This window comes from Malaclemys terrapin, chromosome 2, assembly GCF_027887155.1.
Source record: "Malaclemys terrapin pileata isolate rMalTer1 chromosome 2, rMalTer1.hap1, whole genome shotgun sequence".
NCBI classification, from domain to species: domain Eukaryota; kingdom Metazoa; phylum Chordata; order Testudines; family Emydidae; genus Malaclemys; species Malaclemys terrapin.
In genome coordinates, this window is record NC_071506.1 from 200,205,860 (window position 1) to 200,220,380 (window position 14,521).

The following is a 14,521-nucleotide window of genomic DNA, read 5'->3' on the forward strand; positions in this document are numbered from 1 at the left end:
GTCCTGGAAAAAGGATAGGAGAGGACCGAAGAAGAGCCCAGGTGTGACAGAAGATGCCAGAATGTGGTTTGTGGGAGCATCATGTCATGTAATTTTAAGAACCCTATGTACTGGGGTGTGAGAAACAGACTATGTTTGGAGCTTTTGTTATGGATTACCTAAATTATGTTTTGGTAATAAACCAGCCCAAGGATGGTATTATTTAGGGAAGCGAGCTGTTGTGGAGTTACTGGAGATTTTGAAGGAAGAAAACTGAGGCAGGCCCATCTCTCATGCTTCAGCCTGCCAAAAGATGACACTCTAGGTAAGGCCACCTTCTCACAGAGCAAGTCTCCAGTACTTTAGTGCAAACAATACCATTTTATACTTACATACAAGAACGTCAAAGTCCTTTACAATATTTAAATCAGCCTCACAGCCACTAACAGTCATACAACAGTAACAAAACACAAGTAACACATAGTCATTGGCTGAGTCCTAATCAGATTCCAGGCATTCGGACTCCTAGACCCATGGCTCTAACCATTAGACATGGCTCCTTTCCATTACTAAGGTTTAGTCCTTGTTTGGGGTTTATTTATTTATTTTTAAGTATAATTAAAATATGAGTGAGCGTTTAGAAAGAAATGCTCACCTATATGTAAATTAATGTCATACAGTAATTCAGTTCCCACTGAGTTCCATTCATATGCATATCTATCTTACAGAAGTGTTGTAGGCTGAATTAATGTTTGCAAAGCGCTTTGAAATCTTTGCACTTCTATAGCGCTTTCATCCAAAATGTTGTTAAGATTACCTCTTTTACTGATCATCTATTCATGAGAGAAGGGCAAAAATTACTGGTACACATTGCCATTTAAATACCTGCAATGCTGAATTCTGTGTGCATCGGCTACCCATACAAAGAACTGACAGACCAGTAAAAATTAATTTTAATGCATATTCCGTTCAAATTTTAAACTGAAGGTGACAGGTGATATAGAACTCCAGGAATATTTAGTAGTCTTCTCATAGTTCAGATGTTAAAAGAGGAAAAAGATCAAGTATGGAGTTGTACAAAGTAATATCTGGTTATCGTTTGCGGCTAATATGGGATTTCAAAGAAAAAACTGCAGTAACATTGTTCTATTAAAAAGGAAACCTTGAAGAACATTTTAAACATGTTTACATAAAATGCTAATTAAGGGAAATAATCTCCCCTCTATGTGTCTAACTACCATAAGTGATAAAGAAAATGGACCTTGTGGTACTGTGTACAACATTAAAGAAACAGTGAGTATTAAATATACTACATAAACACACACACACTTCAATATTCTGCTGTGTGTTTAAAATTCTTCACTTGCTCTAAAAAGGCCACTGAGAGTAGTCCTTTCAGATACAAAAATTAAATGCTTCTTACAAAATTAAAAAAAAAATTGTACAACATAAGAAAAACATAGTTTGGCTAACACACAGCAATTCATAGCGTGTTCTATAGCACTCATCGCTGTAGGATTTCAGTGCCTCACACAGATTAATGATTTTATAATTGCAATACTACAATGGGGCAGATAAGGATTACTACTCTCTGCTCCCCAATAGGGCCTGGTCTACACTAGGAGGAGGGTGGGATCAATCTAAGATATGCAACTTCAGCTACGAGAATAGAGTAGCTGAAGACGACGTATCTTAGATTGAATTAAGATTACTTACTTCGCGTCCTTGCGGCGCTGGATTGACGGCCGCGGCTCCCCCGTCGACTTTGCTTCCGCCTCTCGCACTGCTGGAGTTCAGCAGTCGACGGGAGAGTGATTGGGGATCGATTTATCGTGTCTACACTACACGCGATAAATTGATCCCCGATAGATCGATCGCTACCCGCCGATCCGACGGGTAGTGTGGACTTACCCTAGAAGTAAGTGATGTGTCCAGGGTCACAAAGCAAGCCAACTGCAGAACTAGGAACAAAAACCCAACCTGCTGATGCCCAGTCCAGTGTCTTAACCAGATATTTTTGTTTTAATTGTTCCTGAAACAACAGGATTGTATTTTAATCAATACAGGTGTCTACTGTAGAACATCTAACTGCTACACAACAAATACACATAAAACATTAAAAGAGGTGAAAGAAAAGCCATCCAGCTCAAGGACACTGTTAGACAATGACAAACAAATTTAGCACGCAGGGAAACCGTTTGTAAGGCATGTGCCAACCAACAAAACGTATCAATTATCCACTGGTGGGAGATTTGGGGGGGGGGGGGGAAAGGTTAGCAAAAGCAAAAAAATCACATAATAGAAATGTTTCCCCTTACTCCCACCAAAAATGCAAATAGATCAAGAATAAATCAACCCCACAAGCAGCCAGAGGGTGACTCCAGCATACCTCTGGAAAGGGGTGCCACAACCTGGAGAGAAGACCCACCCTACCAGATTGCAATTGCACAGCAGAGTCATAGGGCACGAGGTGAAAGCTTAAACATTTTGAACTAGGTATAAAAAGAATAGACCATAACCTTTTTTGCTTCTTAGCGGTCTCCTATGTTTTAACCTGCTTGTAAAAGTAACTTGCTGAAAGGCAAGCATACAATTTCAGGATATTTTTCCACATGCTTTCTTTAGGCAAGTGGAAAATAGGCCAGGCACTGATTGCTCAGGCCAATTTCACATCACTGAAATACACAGTTAGATACAGAACAATACACTAGGCTTTCTTTTGCTACATGCATGAATATTTCTCAATTATAGAATGAGAGAATACATAATTTGGGAACACTGTAAAGTTAAAGTATTCTTCCCTCTAAGATGTAAGAAAACATGTTCAATTAAAAAATAACTCTTTTCAAGGATTACCTATGTTTCATACGGGTGGGTTTTTTTTTTTAAAAAAAGTTAAATGTTTAATTCAGTGTGCGTTATTGCATCTTAGCGGGAAGAATACTTTAACTTTCCAATGTTCCTAAATTATACACTAAATATAGGTGAAAGAACAAGTGCCACAGCACTGGAAAGATGGTATCATAGTGGCATTACCAAAAAAGGGTGATCTTACTCTGTGCCCAAACTGAAATAGTATTATACTGCTATCAATCCTAGGCAAAATACTGACTACCATTATGCTGAATAGAACAAAGAATGCAGTTGATGAAATATTACAAGAAGAACAGGCTGGGTTCCCTCTAGATAGATCATACTGTGAACAGATATTCACTCCTCGACAGATCATTGAAAAAGCTACTAGGCAAAGATCCAGCTTAATCAACTTTAAGAAAGTGTTTAATTGAGGAATATTGCTAGAAACTATGGGATACCGGAGAATAACGAATTTATATGATGGAAGTAAATGCACAGTAAGAATGATACAGATCTGGGTTTGCTACTGGGGTTAGACAAGGATGTGTGATATCACCAATCCTCTCTCGATTAACAATAGGCTGGGTGATGAAGGGGCAATAAAAGGCATCAAGGATAGTGCAAAATGGGTTAGCGGATGAGTTACACAACCTTGACTTTACCAACGACATTGTTTTACTAAGTACAACGTGGAACATGATTGTCCTTACATCAGAGGTAGAACAGGAAGCATCATAAATTTTTAAGTTAATGCAGAGAAAACCATGATTATAAAAGTAGGAAACTGGACAACAGATGCAAACTGTGACATATATGGCAATTTCCTGCAATACCCTGGACAAACCAGATTGAATTAAGTTAAATCTTACCGTATTAATGTATGTTTCACTGTGGTCTAGGCATTGTATATAATTTCATGAGGGAGGAGGGCAACAGTCCTCCAGGAACAAAGAATAGTGGTAATTTGGCAAATTCACTCAGGTCCTAACACATCCTGATAGGCACTAGCAGCTGGACAGACCTGCATTTACTGGTTCAAACTGGATTCTCTAGAGACCAGCAAACAAAGAAAGGACTTTTGAATAAATAACCTGAGTTTAAAGTGACTCAAGGCCTTTGTTGTAGTAAAGCAAACAAGGAGGACCCCAATCTTTAGAGAAGGGTTCGAAGAACTGACACCAACCAGAGCACTTTAGCAAAGACCACTCCCCGTCTCCTCAACTTATTAATGCGTGTAGTTTCTTTTATTTTTAACATGTTCTCTTCACCTTAAAAATAAATGGTCTTGCTTAGAATGAAGCTAAGAACTATGTGGTAACTCAACTGTGAGTCATTATGCTGTTTATAGCTTCTGAGGAGAAAAGCAGAGCAGGGCTGCTTATGTAGTCTGCTAGGGAATTCATAGTGTAAACAGGGAACTGTGCAGCTTGGAAAAAAACCAGTCAGGAGGGAGAGAAATGCATGTCTCTGACCAAGAGAGGTGATGGCTGGAGAGCTGGAAGCTTCAGCATGGGTGCCTTGCTGGACCATGGAGGGGAATATAGGCAGAATTGCCCTGAACTGTGACACAAAAGCATCTGTGGATGGAAAAGAAAGTGAATGGATAGAAGAGGGGAGTGTGATGACATTTGAAGGTGGCCATGAAAAAGATATATATGAGATTAAGAAAAGCAAATACGACTTTTGGAAGGTGGAACAACATCTGGTGAAAAAGAGGTCTCCACACCAAATTAAAGGTCAGATTATACCGTGAGATTGCACTGAGCATGCTACTGTGTGAAGCAGAGACTTGGCCAATAACATGGTTAAAAAAGAGAGATTGGAGGATGCCCACCCACAGATGGCTGGCGAAGATTCTACACATTTAATGGAAAGACAAAATAACAAATGCAAGACTAAGGGAACTGACAAAGCAGGATAAGTTAGAATATATCAAAGAAAGAAGGCTCAGGAAGTTGGAACAGGCACGCCATATGGAAGATGAGAGACAGGTTAAGCAAGCATTAAATTGGGTATGCAAGAAAGGAAAGAGAAAACAAGGAAGTCCAAGGAAGAACTGCCAGAAGACAGTGAGAGGGGATATTGAATATGCTGGCCTCATCTGGGAAGAAGTATCACAATTACAAAGTGACTAATCAATGGAGAAACCGGACTGCTGATGTGCCAGCAACACAGAAGAAACTAAGTCTAAGGTAAGGAAGACAATATCAGTGGTTTCATTCCTGGAACCCACACTGTACCTGTAATGTAACACACAGGCAACTTATATTGTGAACTCATTCTCGGGGGGGGGAAACAAAATCATACTGCCTCCCTGACATGTAAGCTATGTTGTTTTTTCATTACTGTACTTTTGGGAAAAACAAACATTCACATTCAATGGTTACGATACTTGTTAAATACATGCTTTGGAAGATCTCTCGGAACACAATCTTTTGCCCCACTAAAAAGAATAGGCATTTTTGCACTGAAGTGGTCCACTATTACATGTATTCAGCAAACTCATTCTGCATAGGAATGCGTAGCAACAGTTACTGCTGTTTTACAAATTAAGGATCTGGAGCAAACAACAGTAACTGGATGCACAATCAGTCCAAGACATAAAAAGTAATATCCCATTGTCCAACTTGCTTTTTCATCACCACTAGAGATGGGTACGTTTAAATGAGCAGAAAGAATGCTTTGGAGCTGTGCATTCTAGGCAATATTCACCCATCATACTACGGTGTGGGGAGATTGCAGAATGAGTGCACATGGGATCCTGGATACTGAGTGTACCAGAACTGGGCTTCATTCCAGCTCTTCATAAACAAGTGGGAAGAGAGATTTGAGGTCAGTTGGTGACATGGTCACTGTGTCTGAATTACACAGATTTAATGGCCACTAAACCCAATTTATAACATACGAGTGATCAGATTTCCTACTCCAGATAAGAGGCGAAACTGGTAAAGGGACTGTGTATTTGCTCAACAATCTGCACGTGGGCCTTCAGTGAATTCTATCCCTTCAATCCCCACATAAGTTTCAGATAGAGAAACTGTTTCTTAAGCTCTGTGGAGAGGTCAAGGTGAAAAGTCAATATTTTCCTTATTCTTTAAGATACCACCACCACTTTGTATTATAATAGCAGCTTCCTTCTGAGGAACTCAAAACACTTTACCAGTAAATTACTTTAAGCCATCATCCCCATTTTGCAGATAATGAAACTTTAAGGCACAGATCTCAAATAACTTGCCCCAGGTCACACAGGAAGTAGCTGAGCTGGGAATAGAACAAAATTCTCCTGACTCCCAGTCTTGTGCCTTAGCCACAAGATGATGCTTTCTCCCAAAGCCAGCATTTTCATCACATGATTTGTGTCTATAATTTTCCTAAGAGAAATGTCTAACAAAATCTTAAAGAGAAATAAGAGTTTAGTAGGCTACTCGGTACTTGTATAACATAATTAACATTTTTAACAGCAAATCATGTTCCTGAGCTAACACAGTTTTAATGGAGAGAAAATATTTTATTGTTCTGAGCAATACCTTTGTGGCAGAAAAACCAAAACCAGGAATAACTTGTTTTCGCTCATGTCAGTTACTCTAAAAGACTGTGAAATTCAGTACTACCTGCTACAAAAGATGATCTATATTTGAAAGATGAAAAGCACTAATGTATATAAGAAATAGCTCTAGCAATCCAAGCCTTTCTAAAGTACCCTGAAACTAGCTGGACAACAGAACATAAATAAGCCAATTTGAATTAAGTGAGATGTCTCTAGAAGTGCTAAGTGAGCAAGCCACCTGCAGATATTCCATATAAACACACAGTTCTCCTGCAGGTACTTCTATTACATTTGAGCTGTCCTGGCTTGGTGTACTGCCATGATTTTCATTTCTGAAGAACCAGCAACTGGTTTTATGTTGAGGACTTCTCTCACAATTGAAATATTTCAATCAATATTTTCCTTCGGTTACTCCAAGTTTCATAAATTGATAAAAGCCAACAGTTTCACCATAATTTTTAAGGGTATCAAGAACCTAATACTTTGAAAGCAGCCTCCTCCATGTCTACATGAAAAATACAGTACTGCAAATATTCCATAGATCAGGTCTACTAGACATTTACCCCACTATGGGCTGGAGCTGAGAAAACTGAGGAGACAGTAGGAAAACAACAATGAAATATGCTTTTGAGCCAAATCTTTTCATGTTGGTTCTTTTTATTATTTATCTTAAGGCTTTGGGATTTGATATGGTATGAGACATTTTTGAATTAATAGAACCTGTTTAACATCTTTTCTCCTTTCAACTTTCCTGTACTCTAAAAACATGAACATACCAGGCACACATATATCTGAGGATGAGAGGATCATGCTCAAAACATTCCCTCTTATCTCACTAGTAAAATGATTTTTCTTCCTGACTCTTAATACTCAAGCCATGTTATTTATTTTAAAAATAAAATGGGTAAAATATATTGGTACACTTTCACAGCCGACAAAAAGGGGAAAGTGTTGTTGGTATTACTTCTGAGTAATCAAGGGATGGGTTTAAAAAAGCAGCAAACTAGCAAAATATTAATTCTTCCCTGGCCACAACAATGAGGTTATCTAACCAAGTGGCTTCAAAATATAGTTCTGAAGGGACAAAATATTTTACATCTATTTTGGAATATCAACTGAAATTCATCTCTTCCAATTACGCTTTGACTAATCAAATAAAGGACGCTTTTGCCAATAAGGAAAGTGGAACACAGAATGAGATGGGGTTCATTTTAAAAGTACTGGAAAGAGAAATGTATTACACATTCACGTAAAACTACACACATTATATGTAAACCATGCCAAAATGCCAGCCTTACTGCCACAGATTCCATGATTTATGGGTTTGGGGTTGATTTTGTTCCTTAATATTTGTAATTTTTCCCATGCTCAGATTTTTTTGTATGTGGGTAGGTGGTGGTAATAAACAACTAAACCAGTCTCAGTGGAACCCTGAGAGCTTCCAAGTTAAAACCTGTACTGTGCAGAAGGCAAGGAAGAGCAGGAGCAATCATATTTATAACTAGTGCTTTACTGTGCAATTATGGGGAGTCAGTTTTGATTATCTGATTCAGACAAAGGGTCACAAGGCCTGATTCACGGCTGTCCTGCACCTTGTGTAGTCATTTACACCAGTGCAAAGTAGGTGTAAAATGCTACCAAATCAGAATGGTAACATTTTACATCCACTCCATATTGGCACAGACTACTACACAAGGTGCAGAATAGCAGTGAATCAGGCCTGCACAGTTTATAAAGCTGTATCTTGGAAGTGTTGCTGGTCTTTCTGACTATACAGAGTCTGAGGCAGAAACACAGCTGAAGAGGAAGCGGCTGCTCCCTCCTATCCATTCTCCTGCCTTACTGCTCTGTGGCTGACAAGACAGGGACTAAAGATAATGGTTTTAAATATTTTTAAAACAGCCCATTAGATGTTATTAAATATTCTAAGTAATTTTATTCATAGTAAAAAACTATTTTGATTAAATTAATGCCACCGGGGACTTTCGGCAAGTTTCATAACTTGATGGATGATATTTGCTATTTTATTTTTTATCCGGAAAGTGACATTCCATATAATTTATCACAACAAATGCATCTACACAGCAAGTGGCAGCAAGTCTCAGAGCCTGGGTTGACAGACTCAGGCTTGCACTAAGGCACTAAAAATAGCTGTGTAGCCCTTTGGGCTCAGGCTGGAGCTTGGGCTCTGAAGCAAAGGGCGGGGTGTATGCTACACAGCTGTAGCCTAAGCCATGCAAGCCTGAGTTTGTTGATGATCCGGGCCCTGAGACTCAATGCTGCTCGCTGTGTAGACTCACCCTGTAAGTGCGGCATAGAAATCTATCATAGTACAGTATTCAAATAGGTTATCGCTTTTCTTAATGTATTGCTGCAGAACATATCAAATACCAGAGGGATCTAGTCTCCAAGATAGCGTCTTCTTCCCATTCTAAGAAGTCATTATCATACCGACATCTTCTTTGTGGTGAAGAGGTACGGTAAGTAGCTCTTTCTGAATATTTCATCAATGTCACTACATAAGTAGTCAATAATGGATGCTAAACCAGCAGTATACTTGGATGCCTCCTGCTACAGAGAAACTGAACATACGGCTCCTCAACAGGCTTAACCTCTACTAGCCTGAGAGATCCCCATGATCTGTTCTTGAAATCAGGATTCTTGATTTCATGCTGCTTCTACACACTGCAAGTCCATCTCAATGGTCAGTGGCAATTCTGAAATTTGCACAATTACCCAGAAAATGTAACTGTCAGCTTTCTCTAGTTGTTCAGCAAACACTCTATTTCATGTGTTGTAAATATTTGTCTCATGTTAAATAAGCCTGCTTTACCCAGAAGAAAACACAAGATGAATCAGCTTAGACAAGAGCATTGCAAAAATTACAAATTAGCCTCACACTATAAAATCATCTCAAATAGGCTGATGCTCTGAGGTTTGTTATACGATCACCAAATAAATCATTTTCACGTACAACTAGTCGTGTTTCCATACAAAATTTTAGAAAAAAATAAAATACTCCCAGAAAAAAATATGTACAGCATTATCTTTAACATAAATTACATTTCTATTATATATAGCTTAAATTTTCCTATATTTACCTTCCTTTTCCTGAACAAGGGCAACAGGAGTAGACAGACACTTCAGGTAACCAAAAGATATCTATACAGAGCAATTCAAATCTAATTAAAATGTCTACCCTCAGAGCACATAAAGGTCCCATTACTTTTGCTATCTATTAATAATCATACACAAAGAATCCACAATATATATGCCAAGTGTTATATATACATAAAGTGTACATCTACACACGCAGCAGTTTTGCATTACAGATTTTAATTTCTACCAAAAAGAGATTACTTTAGATTGAAGAGGTGCCAATGTGTTTCAATATAATGCCAAGAAGATTTGCAAAGAGAGTCAATTTCATATGAATTTTCTGAAAAAATATAAAAGAACCTCACAGATCACAGTACTTGAAAAGTTTCTCCAGTGAGCAGGGTTCCAGTAGCAGAGTGAAACTTCCAGTCATCAATTATCACATCATTTTCATTCTGCTGCTGCTCCTGTAGGCAGAGGGAAGGGCAACAGAAAGGAAAGAGAGGATACCTCTCTCCCGCAACAGAATGCTGAAACCACAGAAGGCAGAAGACAAAAGTACATGCGACTCCAAGCTCCATTCCCTCTAAGCAGCTGGGGGCAATATGTGCTGGCTTTTCTGCTAACACCCAATCAGTGTCCATCTTCCATAACAGCCACTGTCCTAGCCGGTGTCTGATAAATACTGCAAGCCCAAAAAGAATCTAATTATTGTTATAGCAACTGATCCTGGAAACACATACCTGAGTGTAAATTTACTCCTGTGAATAGCCCCATTAAATCAGGTCTATAGTAATCAAAAATGTTCAAAATATTTGATTTTATTAAAATATATTTGGGTCATCCAAAACATCTATTGATTAGTAATGCTTGTGCTAGATGAATGCTTTTAAGCTTCAGCCATTGTTAGTAAGATCAGAGGAGAAGTTCTATGGGTTCTTCTTTTTTTGTTTTGTTTTGTTTTCTACCTACCATACTGTGTGGTGTCAGAACATATCCCAAAATATGAACAGTGTGTCTTTGGTGCCTTAATGAAACGAGCTGGTGGCTTCAGACCAATCCTCAGATAATAATAGTCCACATCATAGAACACACCATCACAATTGGTATCCTTGTTGATAGTCTCAGCAGAGGCCAAAGACAGTATAGGCACAGAGACGGAACTATACAGTACTCTCATTTTTATAAATGATCCTTCCAAGACAGCATGGACATAAACTGATGGAGTAGGGAACCTTGCAATGCCATTGTCCATGCTGAATCAGTCCTGTAGATAAATGGATGAGGGAATACTCTATGTGTCAAGCAGCAACACTTCAGAAATACAAAATTCACCCCCCCCCCCCAAATATGCTGTAAAAAATAAACTGCCTACAGAACAGTTATCACCTTGAGGGTAAAGTGCAATCTGTAAAGAGTGTGAACATGGGAGAAAATGAGAAGGAGGGGAAAAAAGAAAAAAAAAAGGACAAAAAGAATGATACTTAGAACTGTTTGTGTTAAGAAAAACCATTAATAACTTTCACTGACATAACAAGAGTTCACAATATAACTGAAAAAATGCTTACTATAACTACTGACTGAGCTTTGGAAACCTTTTACTCAGTAGAAATAGTCTAACTATGACTCTCACTGAAGATAAAGATATGCAGCCTAATTTGATGACTGTTTAGGTAACAAACAAAAGAAAGTACTATTTAAGAGTTTTTTATTGGGAATAGAGATGAGAGAGGTTGTCCAGGATTTCAAGAGCTGAGATGAGATATATCTAAACTAATCTCACCAACCTAACTTCACTTTAAAAATCAATAAACAAATGTACATGAAAGGGCAACAGTAATTCAGCATTAGGCCATTTAACACTGTTATGCAATGTAGTAATGTCTGCCAATTGCTGGATTGCAAATCTGGACATAGCACTGGCTGTCTTGACAGGGAGAGGACAGGAGAAGCAACTCTGAACACTCCATTTATGATTCTCCCTTTTGATACCCAAAAGCATCTACAACAGACATTCCAGACTCCCGCGATCATACACACCTTAGAAATATAAATACCATGATAAAAAAGCTCTTTTAGTTAAACAATGGAACAATAAGGTGCAAAAGATGAACAGTCATTGCTTTGTGGCACAGGAACTGTATGAACAGGCCAAAAAACCACACAGGTTTGGACCAAAATCCTGCATTGCATCATTGCTCTGAAAAAGGTACAGGGAGAAGTACGAGAATTCAAGGAGTATAAAGTATGCTCTTTCCCCTTACATTCCACATTAAACAACTGTAAAAAAAAAAAATCATAATATAGTGGAGAAGGATATACATACTTAACATTTAATACAAGCTTAATATTCTGAAGCCACTGAACTATTTATCCTTTTGTTATGCCTGTGATGTTGCAGTGACATATTGGGTTATTAGAGGCAGAAGGTGGAGTAAGCTAGAACTTATCCAACTCTTATTTTTTTTAAGCGGTCCTGCATTTATAAATGCTCATCTGTTCCAATATCTTTTTTTAAAATCTCTTTCTTTACCTTTTAGACATTCCCATTCCCATTCCCTATAGCCCATTCCTGATCAGTATCTATTATTGTAAACAGCTATTTTAGTTTAAAATATTTTTGTCTGCATAGTCAAATCCTATTCTGCCAACTCTTTAAGATCACTTTATCCTCATAATGAAATCCTTAAGTCTGAAATTAGAGAAAATCATTTATCCATCTGAATAAATATTAACTTTGGTATAGCCAACATTTACCAACTAAGCAAACTGAGTCATTGCTTCTCTAAGGACTAATTCTTCTCAGAGGCCAGTCGGAGCAAATGCAGCCTCACCCACAAGTTTTGTATTAGTTTCTACTGGAATATCTTTTTTTTTTTTTTTTTTAATATTCAAGCATACATACTGACAAAAAAGCACTGAGCGGCCAACAAGAAAACCCAGAACCTTAGGACCTAGATGTCATATGTATCTTCATAACCAGTTTCTACAGTTGAAGATTGGGCGTGGGGGAGGGGGGAGGGTGCATGAGAGAAAGAGAAAGAAACCAGTATGGTACATGGAACTGAAAAACAACAAATAATAAATGCACAGAGCTAACAGACCTGTTAAATCCCATGCATTCTTTGGGGCCCCAATTTTATTACCCTTATTCATGCTGGGGAGTACCAACCTCACAGAAGTACTCACACTAAACTCTATGGGACTGCTCACCAAAGTAAGTACTACTTAAGGAAGGAAGGGTGACAAATCAGGCACCCAAATTAGTTCTAGGGACAGCATTAAGAGTCTCTTTGGTGATGAAAGGATTTTGCTGTATTTGTCAACCAAGATTTTCAATAAATGAGTGAAACTTCCAAATCTCAATTTATATAGTTTCCCCTACGCAGTGTGAGACACATAGCAAATGACCCCTACCAAAAAAAAAAAAAAAAATAGTAATGCAGGCACACTTTTATCTTTCATCCTGGTGCTGAAAGACACAAGCACAGAGACAGGAAGAGGACGGGGCTAGATGTGGGGGGGTGAAGATGAAGGGAAGGGAAGATGTGCGTAGGGAAGGGCAGAAGGATGGGAGCAGATAAAGAACTGAAGACAGCGGGGCGGGGGGGATAAGCAGATGTTGTCGGAAGGGGGAGAACAGAGGTGAAAGCCGGGGCGGGGGGAGAGGAAAGGGTGAAAGGCGACGGAGGGGGGCGGAGGAGGAAGCACAGGGCAGGAAGCAATGCAGGCCGGAGGGAGGGGGCAGGGGAGCCCGGGCCTCTCCCCTCACCTGGCAGCCCTTCTTGTGGTGGAACCCGACCACCACGATGTGCAGCACCGGCCCCCGCTGGCTGCTGGGCGGCGGGGGCTTCCCGTGCGTCTCCATGGAGCCCCGCGGCGGCCTCTCAGGAGGATGTTTACAGCGGGCCGGGCTCCTCTGCGCGCCCCGCCTCCCCCGCGCAGGGGCCGACGCGGAATAAGCCCCGAACCGGCCAGGGGCGCTCCACACCCCTTGCCTGTGCCTTCCTCCTCCGCTTCCGCAGCGCCGCAGCCGGCCCGGCCCGCCCCGCCCCGCCGGGGGTGGAGCGGGGAGGGGGCGGTGCAGGGCACCAAGGCCAGCCGCCTCCCTCCTGCTCTGAGTCCTTCTCCCTTTGCAGCTGCTGTCTGAACCTTCCCTCGCCTTCCTCTTCTCCTTCCTTCCATCCTGCTCTCTCTCTCTCTTGTCTTCACAGGCCGGAGAAGGACGGGGGCTGAGGGGGCTACTGGGCCAGCGGCATGTGACACCACCCATTTGGTGGCCGTACTGTACCCTCCCGCCTACACACACCGTTGGAAGCTTTTCTGCCTACTTTCACATGAGGCCTGATGACGAGCTGTCAAGTAGTTGCTGAAAAAACGGGGGGAAAGAGTAACATTCTCAACAGGTTCAAATGACCACTCTGAAATATTTGCAGTCATGTATGTTACGTTGGTGACGATATATATTATTTCAAGGCATAAAATTGGGTTTCTTTGTGAGGTCAAAGCATTAGAACAACCATCTAAAGGCTAAAACAAGCAAAGAATACATTTGTACAGGAATCATTGAAAAGTAATAAGACAGGTGATGTTTTTAGTTAACATCATTATCATCATCATGATCTCTGTTGAGAGTGCATGGGTTACCACAGTCTTCATTGCCTTGAACTTTGGCATGTACATAGTTCTGTGCAGGGAAGACTAGAGACATAGTTGATTGTGCAGCAAGCCCCTACGGGTACAGGCACAAATAAGGTCTTGTAGAAGTTCCAAAGCCATTGGGCTCTAGAAGAATACAGGAAGTAATTCATCATCCTCATTTTCCCATCCATGTTGCAATGGTGATCCAATATCTTGTTTACCGACATGTGAAGACATCCAAATCTTTGTTTGCCAAGATGTTTTGACATAATCTTCAAAAGTGTCCTCACATGGAGGGAGTTTGGCCAGCGACTTATCCTTTATGATGGCTAGGTTGAGGCACAAGCAATTCAGGTCTCTGTGGTTCTTTTTTTTTCTTGCTATGGTCATACGGCACTG

At 40.0% G+C, this 14,521-nt stretch overlaps 1 protein-coding gene across 1 annotated transcript in view; it reads right to left on the reverse strand.

Annotated features, from left to right (window-relative positions):
• AVL9 (AVL9 cell migration associated) overlaps positions 1-13,499 on the reverse strand; it is a 74,663-nt gene extending 61,164 nt beyond the window's left edge. The window contains exon 1 of the mRNA XM_054019351.1: positions 13,254-13,499. Within this exon, the coding sequence (XP_053875326.1) occupies positions 13,254-13,349 (96 nt within the window). The 5' untranslated portion in view covers positions 13,350-13,499. The remainder of the gene's footprint in view (positions 1-13,253) is intronic.
• Between the last annotated feature and the right edge of the window lie 1,022 nt (positions 13,500-14,521).